The 13,663-nt window shown below is 47.5% G+C and overlaps 1 protein-coding gene and 1 non-coding gene across 5 annotated transcripts in view; both read left to right on the top strand.

Annotated features, from left to right (window-relative positions):
- SPECC1 (sperm antigen with calponin homology and coiled-coil domains 1) overlaps positions 1 to 13,663 on the top strand; it is a 236,651-nt gene that overhangs the window by 206,980 nt on the left and 16,008 nt on the right. For 3 of the 4 annotated variants that reach the window (XM_058428274.1, XM_058428275.1, XM_058428276.1), the window contains 2 exons: positions 7,568 to 7,684; positions 7,870 to 7,978. In XM_058428274.1, the coding sequence (XP_058284257.1) occupies positions 7,568 to 7,684; positions 7,870 to 7,978 (226 nt within the window). The remainder of the gene's footprint in view (positions 1 to 7,567; positions 7,685 to 7,869; positions 7,979 to 13,663) is intronic. The other variant, XM_032178850.2, reaches the window with a different exon arrangement.
- On the top strand, positions 1,284 to 1,388 carry LOC116484341 (U6 spliceosomal RNA). The gene has a single exon (XR_004252519.1). It is a non-coding gene; the product is annotated as a U6 spliceosomal RNA (small nuclear RNA).

Below are 13,663 nucleotides of genomic sequence, written 5' to 3'. Positions count from 1 at the left end.
TGGCTAATTTTTGTATTTTTAGTAGAGATGGGGTTTCACCATCTTGGCCAGGCTGGTCTTGAACTCCTGACCTCATGATCCACCCACCTCAACCTCCCAAAGTGCTGGGATTACGGGCATGAGCCACCATGCCCGGCCGAAAGGCACTTCTTACATGGTGGTGGCGGCAAGAGAAAAAGAGGACAGAAACAAAAATGGAAACCCCTGATAAACTCACGAAATTTTGTGAGACTTATTCACTATCACGAGAATAGCATGGGAAAGACTGGCCCCCATGATTCAGTTACCTCCCCCTGGGTCCCTCCCACAACACTTGGGAATTCTGGGAAATTCAAGTTGAGATTTAGGTGGGGACACAGCCAGACCATATCAGATGGAGTCTTGCTCTGATGTCCAGGCTAGAGTGCAGGGGTGCGATCTCAGCTCACTGCAACCTCTGCCTCCCGGGTTCAAGTGATTCTCCTGCCTCAGCCTCCCAAGTAGCTGGGACTATAGGTACACACCACCATGCCTGGCTAATTTTTTGTATTTTTAGTAGAGACGGGGTTTCACCATGTTGGCCAGGCTGGTCTCAAACTCCTGGCCTCAAGTGACCCATCTGCCTAGGCCTCCCAAAAAGTGCTGGGATTACAGGCGTGAGCTACTGTGCCTGGCCAAAAAGGGAACACTTTTATACTGTTGGTGGGAATGTAAATTAGTTCAGCCATTGTGGATGACAGGGCACACGGCTTTGAATTGTCCCCCAGCTGCACTGGACTGGGAGTTGCTGGCGCTCCTATGCTCAGCTAGAATTAGAGATAATTTCAGATGGCAGCTAGTGGACTCGGTTGGGGTTGTTCCACTCTGAGATGAAAGGGAACGTCTTTATTTAGGAGTATAACGTTCTTGGAGCGAGTGTTATGTCACAAACCATAGTTGGGTGGCCTCTACCTCTGCCAACGTCAGCAATAAAAAGAGGGAAGAAGAGTGTTTCCTGACCATGGGCTTGGGCTTGTCTACCTGACTAGATTTGGACTTTTTATAATAATTCTTTTTTAAGGTGTTACACGTTCTCCTTTTTCCTGTGTTGTTTCTGTGTGGTCTCACTGCTGCAGTGCCAGGGTCTGCATTCAAATACGGCCAAGCCCCCAGAGTACCACCAGTGCAGTCTGTCCTGAGGCACTGGACTCTCAGAGCTCTCCTGTGGGTTTCAGTCATTTTGTTTGGTTTTTCAACCATGGCTTTGATCTTGCCAGACTTTAATCTCAACTTATGACCTATTTATAGTTACAGATGAAGAACTAGTGGTCACTTTGGCAACATACATACCAACATGGGAATGATACAGAAAAGACTGGCAGGGCCCCTACACAAGGAAAACAAAAAAATAAGTTTTTTTTTTTTTTTTTTAAGAGAGTCTCACTCTGTCACCCAGTCTGGTGTGATCATGGCTCACTGCCACCTTGAATTCCTGGGCTCCAGTGATTCTCCCACCTCAACTTCCCAAGTAGCTGCAACTACAGATATGCACCACCACACTTGCCTGATTTTTATTTTTATGTATTTTATATTTATTTTTTTTGAGACAGGGTCTCACTCTGTTGCCCTGGCTGGAGTGTAGTGGCATGATCTCTGTTCACTGCAACGTCTGCCTCCTGAGTTCAAGCAATTCTTCCCCTTCAGCCTCCTGAATAGCTGGGATTACAGGCACACACCACCTTGCCTGGCTAATTTTTTGATTTTTTTGGTAGACATGAGGTTTCACCATGTTGGCCAGGCTGGTCTCGAACTCTTAACCTCAAGTGATCTGCCCACCTTGGCCTCCCAAAGTTCTGGGCCACCACTCTGAGCCCAAAAACTATTCCTGACAGTGTTCAATGAACTAGCATATGGGCGCCTTCTTGGTTGTGGGAGATGGTGGCATTGTTGAGCTTCCGGATCCATCTGACCTCTCAAATGCTTCTGAAGATTTTGCAGATGAAGAAAAACACTGTTTTGTATCAGAAATGATAGAAGATGTAAGTGTGTATATAATGTTCTTATGTTTTTGGAAAAGAAGGATTTAGCAAGTGTTAAAGTGAATTTGGGAAGGGAGGGAGGAAGGGTGAGAAGGAGAACCTGGCCCATTTGGATGCACAAGTTCCTTGGGGCGGTAGCATTCACCAGTGCAGAGAGCAATGCCATCCACCCCAGAGTCTATTCCTGGTGGGCCTGGCCTGGCCTCAGAAAATGGGGTTCTAGTTTCTTTAACTGACAAGAAGGAACCAAAGTTTCACCACTCACTCCTGTAGAATCTGCCCTCTCCCACCCTCAGCCTTTCTTTTCACTCTTGTCGAAGACGTGAATTGAGCAAGCTGCAGGGCCTCTTTCAGCAGGGTCTGCTTTCAGTGCTGCCAACAGTGCTGACATCCATGCCTCAGCCACCCTGCCTGGTGTCTTCTCCTCTCCTCACCCTTCTCTGTTGGCAGTGTCCACTGCAAACGGGACATGTGCTTCAGAGGCAAATGGAGCTGGCGTTCTGGTCCTGACTCTGGCACTAGAAATATTTCTTTTTGTTCTGGCTTTCTTATCTGTAAAATGGGTATAACACTAGTCACCGTGCATGGCTGTAAATGAGAAAATGCACAGTGACAGGCTTATCGCAGGCACTCAGCAAATGCCACTGCCCTTCCCAGCCCACCTTTTTTTTTTTTTCTTTTTTTCTTTTTTTATTAATTTTTTTTGCACACAAAAACAATAGACATTTTCTAAAAATACATACAAACAAAAAGATGCGTATCAAACATATTAGGAAGGTTGCACATGGGAAGACGGGGAATAGAAATGGGGAGTGGGAATCAAAATAAATGAGGGACTTTATATGGATCAGTGATAATAACTCAATCCTCTATTTGACGAAGAAGGAGAAGGAAGAGGAAGAAAAAGAAAGTGGGGTAAAGGATCAGAAAGGGAGGAAAATAGAAAAAATTAGAGTATGACTCCAGGATAGACCTGTTTTGTTGTCACTGAGTTGGTTGGTTGGTTTGTCTGTTGTATTTTTCATATGTTTCGCCATGTTGGCCAGACTGGTCTCGAACTCCTAGCCCGACGTCATCAACCCGCCTCGGCCCCCCAAGAGTGCCGGGACCACAGGCGTGAGCCACCACGTCCAGCCCCCAGATTGCTTCTGGCCTCCGTGGTATACCTCCCAGACGGGGCGGTCGGGCAGTGGCGCTCCTCACTTCCCAGACCGGGCGGCCAGGCAGAGACGCTCCTCACTTCTTCCCAGATGGGGCGGCCGGGCAGAGGCGCTCCTCACTTCTTCCCGGACGGGTCGGCCGGGCAGAGGCGCCCCTCACTTCTTCCCGGACGGGGCGGCCGGGCAGAGGCGCCCCTCACTTCTTCCCGGACGGGGCGGCCGGGCAGAGGTGCTCCTCACTTCTTCCCGGACGGGGCGGCCGGGCAGAGGCGCTCCTCACCTCCCAGACGGGGTGGCCGGGCAGAGGCGCTCCTCACTTCTTCCCAGACAGGGCGGCCAGGCAGAGGCGCTCCTCACCTCCCAGACGATGGGTGGCCAGGCAGAGGCGCTCCTCACCTCCCAGACGGGGCGGCGGCCGGGCAGGGGCTGCAATCCCAGCACCCTGGTAGGCCAAGGCAGGCTGCTGGGAGGCGGAGGCTGCAGCGAGCCAAGACCACGCCACCACACTCCAGCCCGGGCCACACGGAGCACCGAGTGAGCGAGATTCCGCCCGCAGTCCCAGCACCTCGGGAGGCCGAGGCGGGCAGAGCACTCGGGGTCAGGAGCCGGAGAGCAGCGTGGCCAACATGGCGAACCCGCGCCTGCAGGCAAAGGAGGAAAAGCAGGCCGGCGAGCGCCGGCAGTCCCAGGCAGTTCGCAGTGCGGGGCAGCAGCGAGCCGAGTAGATTACATGCAGCCCAGGCCACAGAGAGAGATAGAGAGAGAGAGAGAGAGAGACCACCCTATGCATGTTTTCCAGAACCTCTTCACACACACTTTGAGGAGAGTTCCATCAAACCTCCTTCTCTTATTCCATCTTAATGTCATGCATTATTCCTCTTCACCCTGCCTCTCCTTTTCAGTTACAAATTGATTCTGATAGAAACATCCTAAATGACCTTCCCAGGGCAGTCAGAGAGTTACTTGTAGGGTTGCATTTGGCCATCTGGGCAGAGGGAGAGAACAGTGGTCAGTGTTCTTTCCACCCTGTGGGAGGGAGCCAGCACCCACCACAGCTTTCCAACTTTGCTGGCTTCACATTTCCCAGGACAGGGCAAGAAGAGGAAGAGCTCCTCAGTGGCTGTGGGGAAAGTGCAGGAAGGAACCCTAGACTTGCCCAATTCTTCTTGTCCCAAAACCCAACACAGACCTAAAACTCAGCCAAGCCCAAGCTATGCCCTGCTTCTGCAATCTCTTGCAAGGCCCCTGCTTAAACAACCTGAGCTCCCGGCTTTAGCAGGCTTGGGAACCTGATGCTTCATTTGGGACAAACTTCGTGGATCCAGGGAAGAAAACCTTGTTGGGGTGAGCAGGTGGCTGACAGGACTGAAGATCTAAGAGGTGGGCATGCACTGGAGTCCCCAGCTGGCCTAAGGGACCTGTACAGGAGTCTTCAGAAGCCACCATCTTGATGGGCAGGGACTTAGAATTGAATTTTTTTTTGTTTTTGTTTTTTTGAGACAGAATGTCACCTAGGCTGGAGTGTAGTGGTGCAATCTCAGCTCACTGCAACCTCTGCCTCCCAGGTTCAAGGCATTTGCCTGCCTCAGCCTCCCAAGTAGCTGGGATTACAGGTGTCTGCCACCACACCTGGCTCATTTTTGTATTTTTAGTAGAGACAGGGTTTAACCATGTTGGCTAAGCTGGTCTCAAACTCTTGACCTCAGGTGATCCACTTGCCTCGGCCTTCCAAAGTGTTGGGAATAGAGGCGTGAGCCACCATGCCCAGCTAGAGTTGGATTTTAGTTTCCTTATCACTGTGTACCAAGCAGCTGCTGGGGGCTGCACCCATCCCGAAGGAGGAGCTTCTTTCTCCTCATGCAGCCTTATGCACCCTGCTTGTTTGGTGTGCTGACGGGGCTGCTGAGCAGGATGGGTTTTCTTTTCCCCCTGAGAAGCCTCCTACATTGTGGGGAGAAGAGTGTGGTAGGAAGAGCAATCCAGAGACAGCCTTGTAGGTCTTTAAGACCTTCTCGTCTTGGTTTGCTTGTTATGAATTGGGGTTATACAGAGATGGTGATGGTGGTAGTGAAGGTAGTGATGACGGTGGTGGGGATGATGGTAATGGTTATGAAGGTAGTGATGACGGTGGTGGGGATGATGGTAATGGTTATGAAGGTACTGATGATGGTGGTGGTGGTAGTGATTCCTCCTTGACCAAATAAGTCTGGGAAATGCTGGCATGTACAAAACTAATCGGTGGGTTAATTTGAGAATAAGATATCTTTGAGCCTTTAATGACTCTCCTGAGGGATGGACAGAAATCCTCTACTGTTTAGAGCACTGAAGGCTTTTCCTCAGTGCTATTCTGTGAATGGATTTGGGCAACACCAGGCCATTCCTGGTACCAAAACGAGATATACTCTAAGCAAATTTGGGAAGTTTATTCTTATGTTGCCTGACTGAAAAATCCAAAGGTAGATTCCCATCTTTTATTATTATTATTATACTTTAAGTTCTAGGGTACGTGTGCACAACGTGCAGGTTTGTTACATATGTATACATGTGCCATGTTGGTGTCCTGCACCTGTTAACTCGTCATTTACATTAGGTATATCTCCTAATGCTGTCCCTCCCCCTTCCCCCACCCCATGACAGGCCCCGGTGTGTGATGTTCCCTACCCTGTGTCCAAGTGTTCTCATTGTTCAGTTCCCACCTATGAGTGAGAACATGTGGTGTTTGGTTTTCTGTCCTTGCGATAGTTTGCTCAGTATGATGGTTTCCAGCTTCATCCATGTCCCTGCAGAGGACATGAACTCATCCTTTTTTATGGCTGTATAGTATTCCATGGTGTATATGTGCCACATTTTCTTAATCCGGTCTGTCATTGATGGACATTTGGGTTAGTTCCAAGTCTTTGCTATTGTGATTAGTGCCACAATAAACATATGTGTGCATGTGTCTTTATAGCAGCATGATTTATAATCTTTTTGATATACGCTCAGTAATGGAATGGCTGGGTCAAATGGTATTTCTAGTTCTAGATCCTTGAGGAATCACCACACTGTCTTCCACAATGGTTGAACTAATTTACAGTCCCACCAACAGTGTAAAAGTGTTCCTATTTCTCCACATCCTCTCCAGCACCTTTTATTTCCTGACTTTTTAATGATCACCATTCTAACTGGTGTGAGATGGTATCTCATTGAGGTTTTGATTTGCATTTCTCTGATGGCCAGTGATGACGAGCATTGTTTCATGTGTCTGTTGACTGCATAAATGTCTTCTTTTGAGAAGTGTCTGTTCATATCCTTTGCCCACTTTTTCATGGGGTTGTTTGATTTTTTCTTGTAAATTTATGTAAGTTCTTTGTAGATTCTGGATATTAGCCCTTTGTCAGATGGGTAGATTGTAAAATTTTTCTCCCATTTTGTAGGTTGCCTGTTCACTCTGATGGTAGTTTCTTTTGCTGTGCAGAAACTCTAGTTTAATTAGATCCCATTTGTCTATTTTGACTTTTGTTGCCATTGCTTTTGGTGTTTTAGACATGAAGTCCTTGCCCATGCCTATGTCCTGGATGGTATTGCCTAGGTTTTCTTCTAGGTTTTTTATGGTTTTAGGTCTAACATTTAAGTCTTTAATCCATCTTGAATTAATTTTTGTCTAAGGTGTAAGGAAGAGATCCAGTTTTGTCTTTCTGCATATGGCTAGCCAGTTTTCCCAGCACCATTTATTAAGTAGGGAATCCTTTCCCCATTTCTTGTTTTTGTCAGGTTTGTCAAAGATCAGATGGTTGTAGATGTGTGGTATTATTTCTGAGGGCTCTGTTCTGCTCCATTGGTCTATATCTCTGTTTTGGTACCAGTACCATGCTGTTTTGGTTGCTGTAGCCTTGGAGTATAGTTTGAAGTCAGGCAGCGTGATGCCTCCAGCTTTGTGCTTTTTGCTTAGGATTGTCTTGGCAATGCAGGCTGGTTTTTGGTTCCATATGAACTTTAAAGTAGTTTTTTCCAATTCTGTGAAGAAAGTCATTGGTAGCTTGATGGGGATGGCATTGAATCTGTAAATTACCTTGGGTAGTATGGCCATTTTCATGATATTGATTCTTCCTATCCATGAACATGGAATGTTCTTCCATTTGTTTGTGTCCTCTTTTATTTCGTTGAGCAGTGGTTTGTAGTTCTCCTTGAAGAGGTCCTTCACATCCCTTGTAAATTGGATTCCTAGATATTTTATTCTCTTTGTAGCAATTGTGAATGGGAGTTCACTCATGATTTGGCTGTCTGTTTGTCTGTTATTGGTGTATAGGAATGCTTGTGATTTTTGCACATTGATTTTGTGTAGATTCCCATCTTATCACAATCTCCCTCATCTGTGATACTGCACAGTTTGCAATAGTATTTGTTTATTACTACTTTTCTCTCCTGCAGAACATTGACATCACCAATTTCAGCAGCAGCTGGAGCGATGGCCTGGCTTTCTGTGCTCTGCTTCACACCTACCTGCCTGCCCACATCCCCTACCAGGAGCTGAATAGTCAGGAGAAAGTAAGTCATGGCCCTGTCACCTTGGTTATCCTCTAGGAAATGCAGGAGGGTTCCTAATTGATAAACCCCACTGTGGGAGGGGCTTACAGGCCTGAAGTGGAAGTTGGGATATTGATACCAGGTACAGATAATTCCTGAATGTTTGACTGCACCGTGGAATCCCATCCTCAGCAAATCTTCCTCAGTTTCCCTTCTCAGGAATCTCACCTTCATGGTTTCAAGACTTGGCCAGCATTTTCCAAAGCCTGTTCCAAAGAACCAGCAAGCACCAACAAAAAGAATTCCCTGTTCAAATAAGTCTGGGACACTGTATATTGCATCACATTTTCAGAGAGCATGGTGCCTATTAACACATTAAAGACTTCAAGAAGTCCTACATTAAGAAATCTATGTGACTGTTTAACCCAACATAGATCAGATCCACTTAACCTCTTTACTTACATTTGTTTATTTTACTACAATCACATAACAAGGGTTGGCAAATTTTCCCTGTTAAGGGCCACGTAATAGACTCAGTGGGTCAGGTGGTCCCGTCACAGCTTTTCAACTCTACCATCGGGCTAAAGAGGCCATTGATCACTTTGTAAATGAATGCGCATGGCTGTGTCCCAACAAAACTTTATTTACAAAAACAGGCTATGAGCCAGATTTGGGACAGCAGTTTGCCAACCCCTGACCTAGAACCTCTTACAAAATGTCCCACAGAGCATACTTTGGAAAATACTGTGCTGGGTCCTGCTGTTGGTCACTCAAGAATTTCTTGTCAAGCATTGGGCACTATCATAAGAAAACAATCAACAGTAGAGATGTTCTATGCCCTCATGAGCTAGACAGACAATAAGCAAGCAAGTAGACTTAGAACAAGTAAAATTATAAATTAACAAGGATAAGTGGTGCAAGAGCCCAGAGAGAAACTCAGTGCTGTGAGACTGAGTGACGGGGATCACATTTAGACCAGAGAGACTGCAGTGGTGATGTCAAAACTGGCGTTGGGGCTGGGCATAGTGGCTCCCGCCTGTAATCCCAGTACTTTGGGAGGCCGAAGCGGGCAGATCACCTGAGTTCAGGAGTTCAAGACCAGCCTGCCCAACATGGTGAAACCCTATCTCTACTAAAAATACAAAAACTAGCTGGGTGTGGTGGTGTGCACCTGTAATCCCAGCTACTTGGGAGGCTGAGGCAGGAGAATTGCTTGAACCTGGGAGGCGGAGGTTGCAGTGAGCCGAGATCATGCCGCTGCACTTCAGCCTGGGCAACAGAGCAAGACTCCTTCTCAAAAAAAAAAAAAAAAAGAAAAAAAGGAAAAAGAAACTGTCATTGGAAGGTAGAGGAGGCAGCAATGCAGAGCCAGGGCTATGGAGCAGCTGCAGCTAGGGAACACCTTGGTGTTGTCCAGGCCGTGGAAGAAGGCTGGTTGGCTGGATGCAGTTAGTGGGGCCAGAGAGGCTGTGCTGATCCAGGGAAGTCGAGGGGCAGACCCCCGTAGCTGGGCTAATCTGGGGAGTCTGGGGCAGGAGAGGCTGCAGAGCTTCCCCACAGCTCTGGTTTGGCCTCACCCACTAACCACGAGGGTGGTAGCAATGCAGACGGAAAGACATAGAAGGATTCGAAATATGTCTCAGACAGAATCAACTGGACTTAGTGACAGTTTGCTTGTAGGGGAGGAGGAGAGGAAGGAGTCAAAGATGACGCCCTGGTGTCTAGTTTGAAAGGGCCATTGTCTGAGATGGGGAGGGCATAGATATGCTTAAAAGCTCTGTTTCGATTATCCCACATCAGGATTTAAATAAAGTACAAAGGAGGGTCATAGCAATGACAGTAACTGAGCAAAGTAATTTAATTTTTAAGGTGTTAGAATTCTCCAAAAAAGCAGAACCAAAAAAGAGAGAGAGAGAGAGTGTGCATGTTCGTGTGTGTGTAGAGAGAGAGAGAGAGAAAGAGGTGGGGGCTGGGGAGAGAGATTTATTCTAAGGAACGAGTTTGAGATTATAGAAGCTAGCAAGTCCAGCATCTGCAGGGTAAGCCAGCAGGCTGGAGACTCAGGGAAGAGCTGATACTACAGTCCCAATGCGAAGGCCATTTGCTGGTGGAATTCCCTCTTCTTGGGTGAGGTTAGCCTTTGCTATTAAGGCCTTCACCTGATTAGATGAGGCCCACCCACACTAAGTGGGGTCATTTACTTTGCCCAAAGTCTCCTGCTTTAAATGTTAAACTCGGGCCATGTGTGGGGGCTCATACTTGTAACCCCAGCACTTTGGGAGGCCGAGACAGGAGGACCAATTGAGCCCAGGAGTTTAAGACCAGCCTAGGCAACATAGGGAGACCCCCATTTCTACAAAAAAAATTTTTTTTTAATTAGCTGGGCTTGGTGGCACACATCTGAGGGCCCAGCTACTCAGGAGGCTGAGGTGGGAGAATCACTTGACTCTGGGAGTTTGAGGCTGTAGCAAGCCATGATTGTACCACTGCTCTCCAGCCTGGGTGACGGAGACCCTGTCTCAAAAAAAAAAAAAAAAAACCAGGAAAAAAAAAACCTTCACAGAAACATCTAGAATAATATTTGGCCAAGTATCTGGGTACCATGCCTATCCAAGTTGACACATACAATTAACCATCACGGAATGTATTAAAATCTTTAAATTACTTTTCTGTGGGGTGCTTTGTTTGTGAAGCAGGCTGGACAGGATTATTAAACATTCTGGGGGAAAGGTTGTGTTTAAATCATGTGAAGTCTGAGGTGCTGTGAAATATGCAGGTGGCGATGGCAGGCAGGCGAGTGCACAGCAAATCCGGAGCCGGATGGGAGGGCAGAGCTTGAAACACAGATCTGGGGGTCGTCCATGAAGAGATCCATGCTGTCTAATGCAGGTTCCTGAGATGATGGGAATGTTCTGTATCTGCACTGCCCACAGGGCAACCACCAACCACACCTGCTTTTGAGCACTTGAAATGTGGCAGATGTGACTGAAGACTGAATTTTTAATTTCAATTTTCATGTTAATTTAAATAGCCACATCATGTGTGGCTGCCATGCTGGACAGCATGGGCACAAGTGGAATTTAAAGCCATCAGAGTGGAGGATAGCACCCAGCCCCTTGGTCTTAGGGAAACATAGAGAGGGAGGACCGAGGAACACACCTGGGAACCCCAGTGTTTGTTGTGGAGGTAGAGGAGGAGGACACAGCAAAGGGGACCAGGAAGGAGCAGCCAGAGAGGTGGTCTGAGTTGGGGACACAGCCTGCAGCGGCCTCACGGGTCACAGGTGTGATCTACGCATTCATTCCCTCCCTGCCCTCTTGATGTCTTAGTGTCTGCTTTTCTGATATGATGTTGTGGAGATAACTGAGGAAATGGGCATAAAAGCACTGAAAATAGAAGGCCTTCCTAACACTGTGCTGGGTGAAGCCCACACACGCACACACTCATGTCCTCCTGACTGTGTGTGTGCGTCACTCCCTGCAGTCATCCAGACGGGCAGACTGCCTTGTCCTTGAATCAGCATGGCTCTGTTGGAAAATTATGGACCTAAAAGTGTTTGTTCTCAGGCTCCAAATTGTGAGCCTTGCCTCCTGGGCCAGAGCCCCTGTGTCTGGCACTAGTCTCTGCGATTCTGAGTGCAGAGGCTTCGCCAGCTGCCCGGGCCTCCCGCAGCCGTGGCAGCACGCAGTGGGGGCAGGCTGAGGCCATGGCATAGGCCCCTGTTCCCTACATGCAGGGTTGAATTTTTCCCCAGACCAATCACCCGACCACCAGGGAGTGTGTAAGGCAGCGTGTGGAAGACTGTGGGTCTGTGATGAGAGTCCGAGTCAGCTCTGGATGTCTGGAATTTTTCATTTTAGGATCTATTTGGCCTCACAGTAATCTTGAATTGGGTTGTGTCCCAGAGCCTAGGATTTTATTTGCTAATTACATCCCGTTTGCCACTCTCTGAAGGAACAACCAGCCTCCTGTTTCCTAAATGCCCTATCCTGGCCATACTCTGGAGGAGCCACAGTGGCTGCAATGACATTTCACCACTTCTTGGTGTGTGGCTTGCCCTGGGGGATGCTGGCGTTCTTTTTGGTGAGAGAGGCCATATCTATCACAGTTACGGGTGTGGGTTTTCAAAGTAACGTATCCCAACAGGCAGACTCATACTGTATGAAACTGAGCATATGGGGGGAATCTTACTAGAGCAGAGAGGGGAAGGAGCAGGGAAGATTTCCTAAAAGTGTGTTAGAAGCTGGGTTTCACAGGGAGCAACTGGATGTGAATACAGCACATACCTTGGGTCAGTCATCAGGATGACAGGCACACGTGTCCAGCCCCAGCCTGGAGCCGTGTTCCCCTATGTGCTTAGTGCCAGGGCATTTTTAAAAAAATTTACACATACATCAGAAAGGGTACCAAGAGAAGCGTTTAATGTTTGTAAAACTATTAAAATCAAAATCTGAAAAGTATGTGATAGAGTTGTTGATAGCCCAGAATGTATAGAAATTATGAGCTGTCCCCACGTGGATGAAAGCAATTAAACTATGTCTGACATTGGTATTAAGTAGGGAATTTCTGATAAAAACTAACAAGCATATCTTCTATGATAGTAAAGAGATATATGATCACAGGGTGTGATTTACAGTCCATGAAAGATTTTGTCATTTTGTTGTTGTTGCTGTTTTGAGACAGTCTCACTCTGTCACCCAGGCTGGAGTGCAGTGGTACCATCTCAGCTCACTGCAACCTCCGCCTCCCGAGTTCAAGTGATTCTCCTGCCTCAACCTCTCAAGTAGCTGGGCCTACAGGCACATGGCACTGCACCTGGCTAGGTTTTATATTTTTAGTAGAGATGGGGTTTCATCATGTTGGTCAGGCTGGTCTCAAACTCCTGACTTCAGGTGATCCACCCGCTTGGGCCTCCCAATAGTTCTGAGATTACAGTTGTGAATCACTGTGCCCAGCCATTTTTGTTTTTATTGTTTTCAATAAAAAGGGCATTCACTTGTCCACCTATGCAACTCTCTGCTTAGTCCAGATGGACTCAGGTGGTGGACTGGAGCGTGCTTATGTCAGTGTCTGAAATGAATGAAGTGTGACCCTGAGAGGGGGAACTCTAGGATTGGCATCTTTCTCCTGTCGGTTTTGAGTGTGAGGCCCAACGAGCCCAACCCCTCAATCCCTGCTGGTGACTAAGAGTTTTGCCACAGGTTGGGCACTTAGGCTGTCCTGGAACTGGAAGGTCCCAGGCCTGCACCATCCTCCCCCAACCAGGGCACACTGAAGCAGTGATGGCGTCACCCTGCCCGGCCCTTGTGGGCTGAGCTGCATCTGAAGCTTACAGCCCGTGGGGGAAGTGAGACCCTTCGGAGCTGCTGCTTGTCTGTGGCTTCTGCCTCCCAGGTGGCCTCTGCACAGTGATGGTGACAGTGATCAAATGAAAGAGCATTGGGATAATAACACTTGGTCACAGATGTTCTGCTGCTGCAAAAATGAATAAAAGTTACTGTTGTGAATAAAAAACCACCCCCTCTTCTATATTCCATGTCACCCTGTATACTATTTCAGGGTATTTTGAGACAGTTTTTCATCAAGGGATCCTCCCACCTCAGGCTTCAGAGTAGCTGGGATTACAGGCATGTGCCACCACGCCTGGCTCCGCTTGTGTTTTCACAACAGATATTGAACACAGAAGAACAGCATGCAGCACCCTGTGAAAACACAAGCGGTGACAGGCGTGGTGGCACGCACCTGTAATCCCAGCTACTCCAGAGCCTGAAGCTGGGGGAATCCCTTGAGCCCAGGATTTTGAGGCTGCAGTAGTGAGCCCATCTAAAAAAAAAAAAAAAAAAAAAAAAAGAAACAAAGAAAACATAAGTGGTTTCGTTAGAATCAAACTAGAAGGTTTTGCATAAAACCTTGAGTTTAAAAATGCTTTCTCGTTAGACCTTACTAGTAATCAATGAATACAAATTAAAACAATAATATATTTTTAGCCTGACACATTTG

Source organism: Hylobates moloch, unplaced genomic scaffold (assembly GCF_009828535.3).
Source record: "Hylobates moloch isolate HMO894 unplaced genomic scaffold, HMol_V3 SCAFFOLD_15, whole genome shotgun sequence".
NCBI lineage: Eukaryota > Metazoa > Chordata > Mammalia > Primates > Hylobatidae > Hylobates > Hylobates moloch.
Note: the sequence above shows the minus strand (reverse complement) of the source record. Positions and strands in the feature narration are given on the sequence as shown.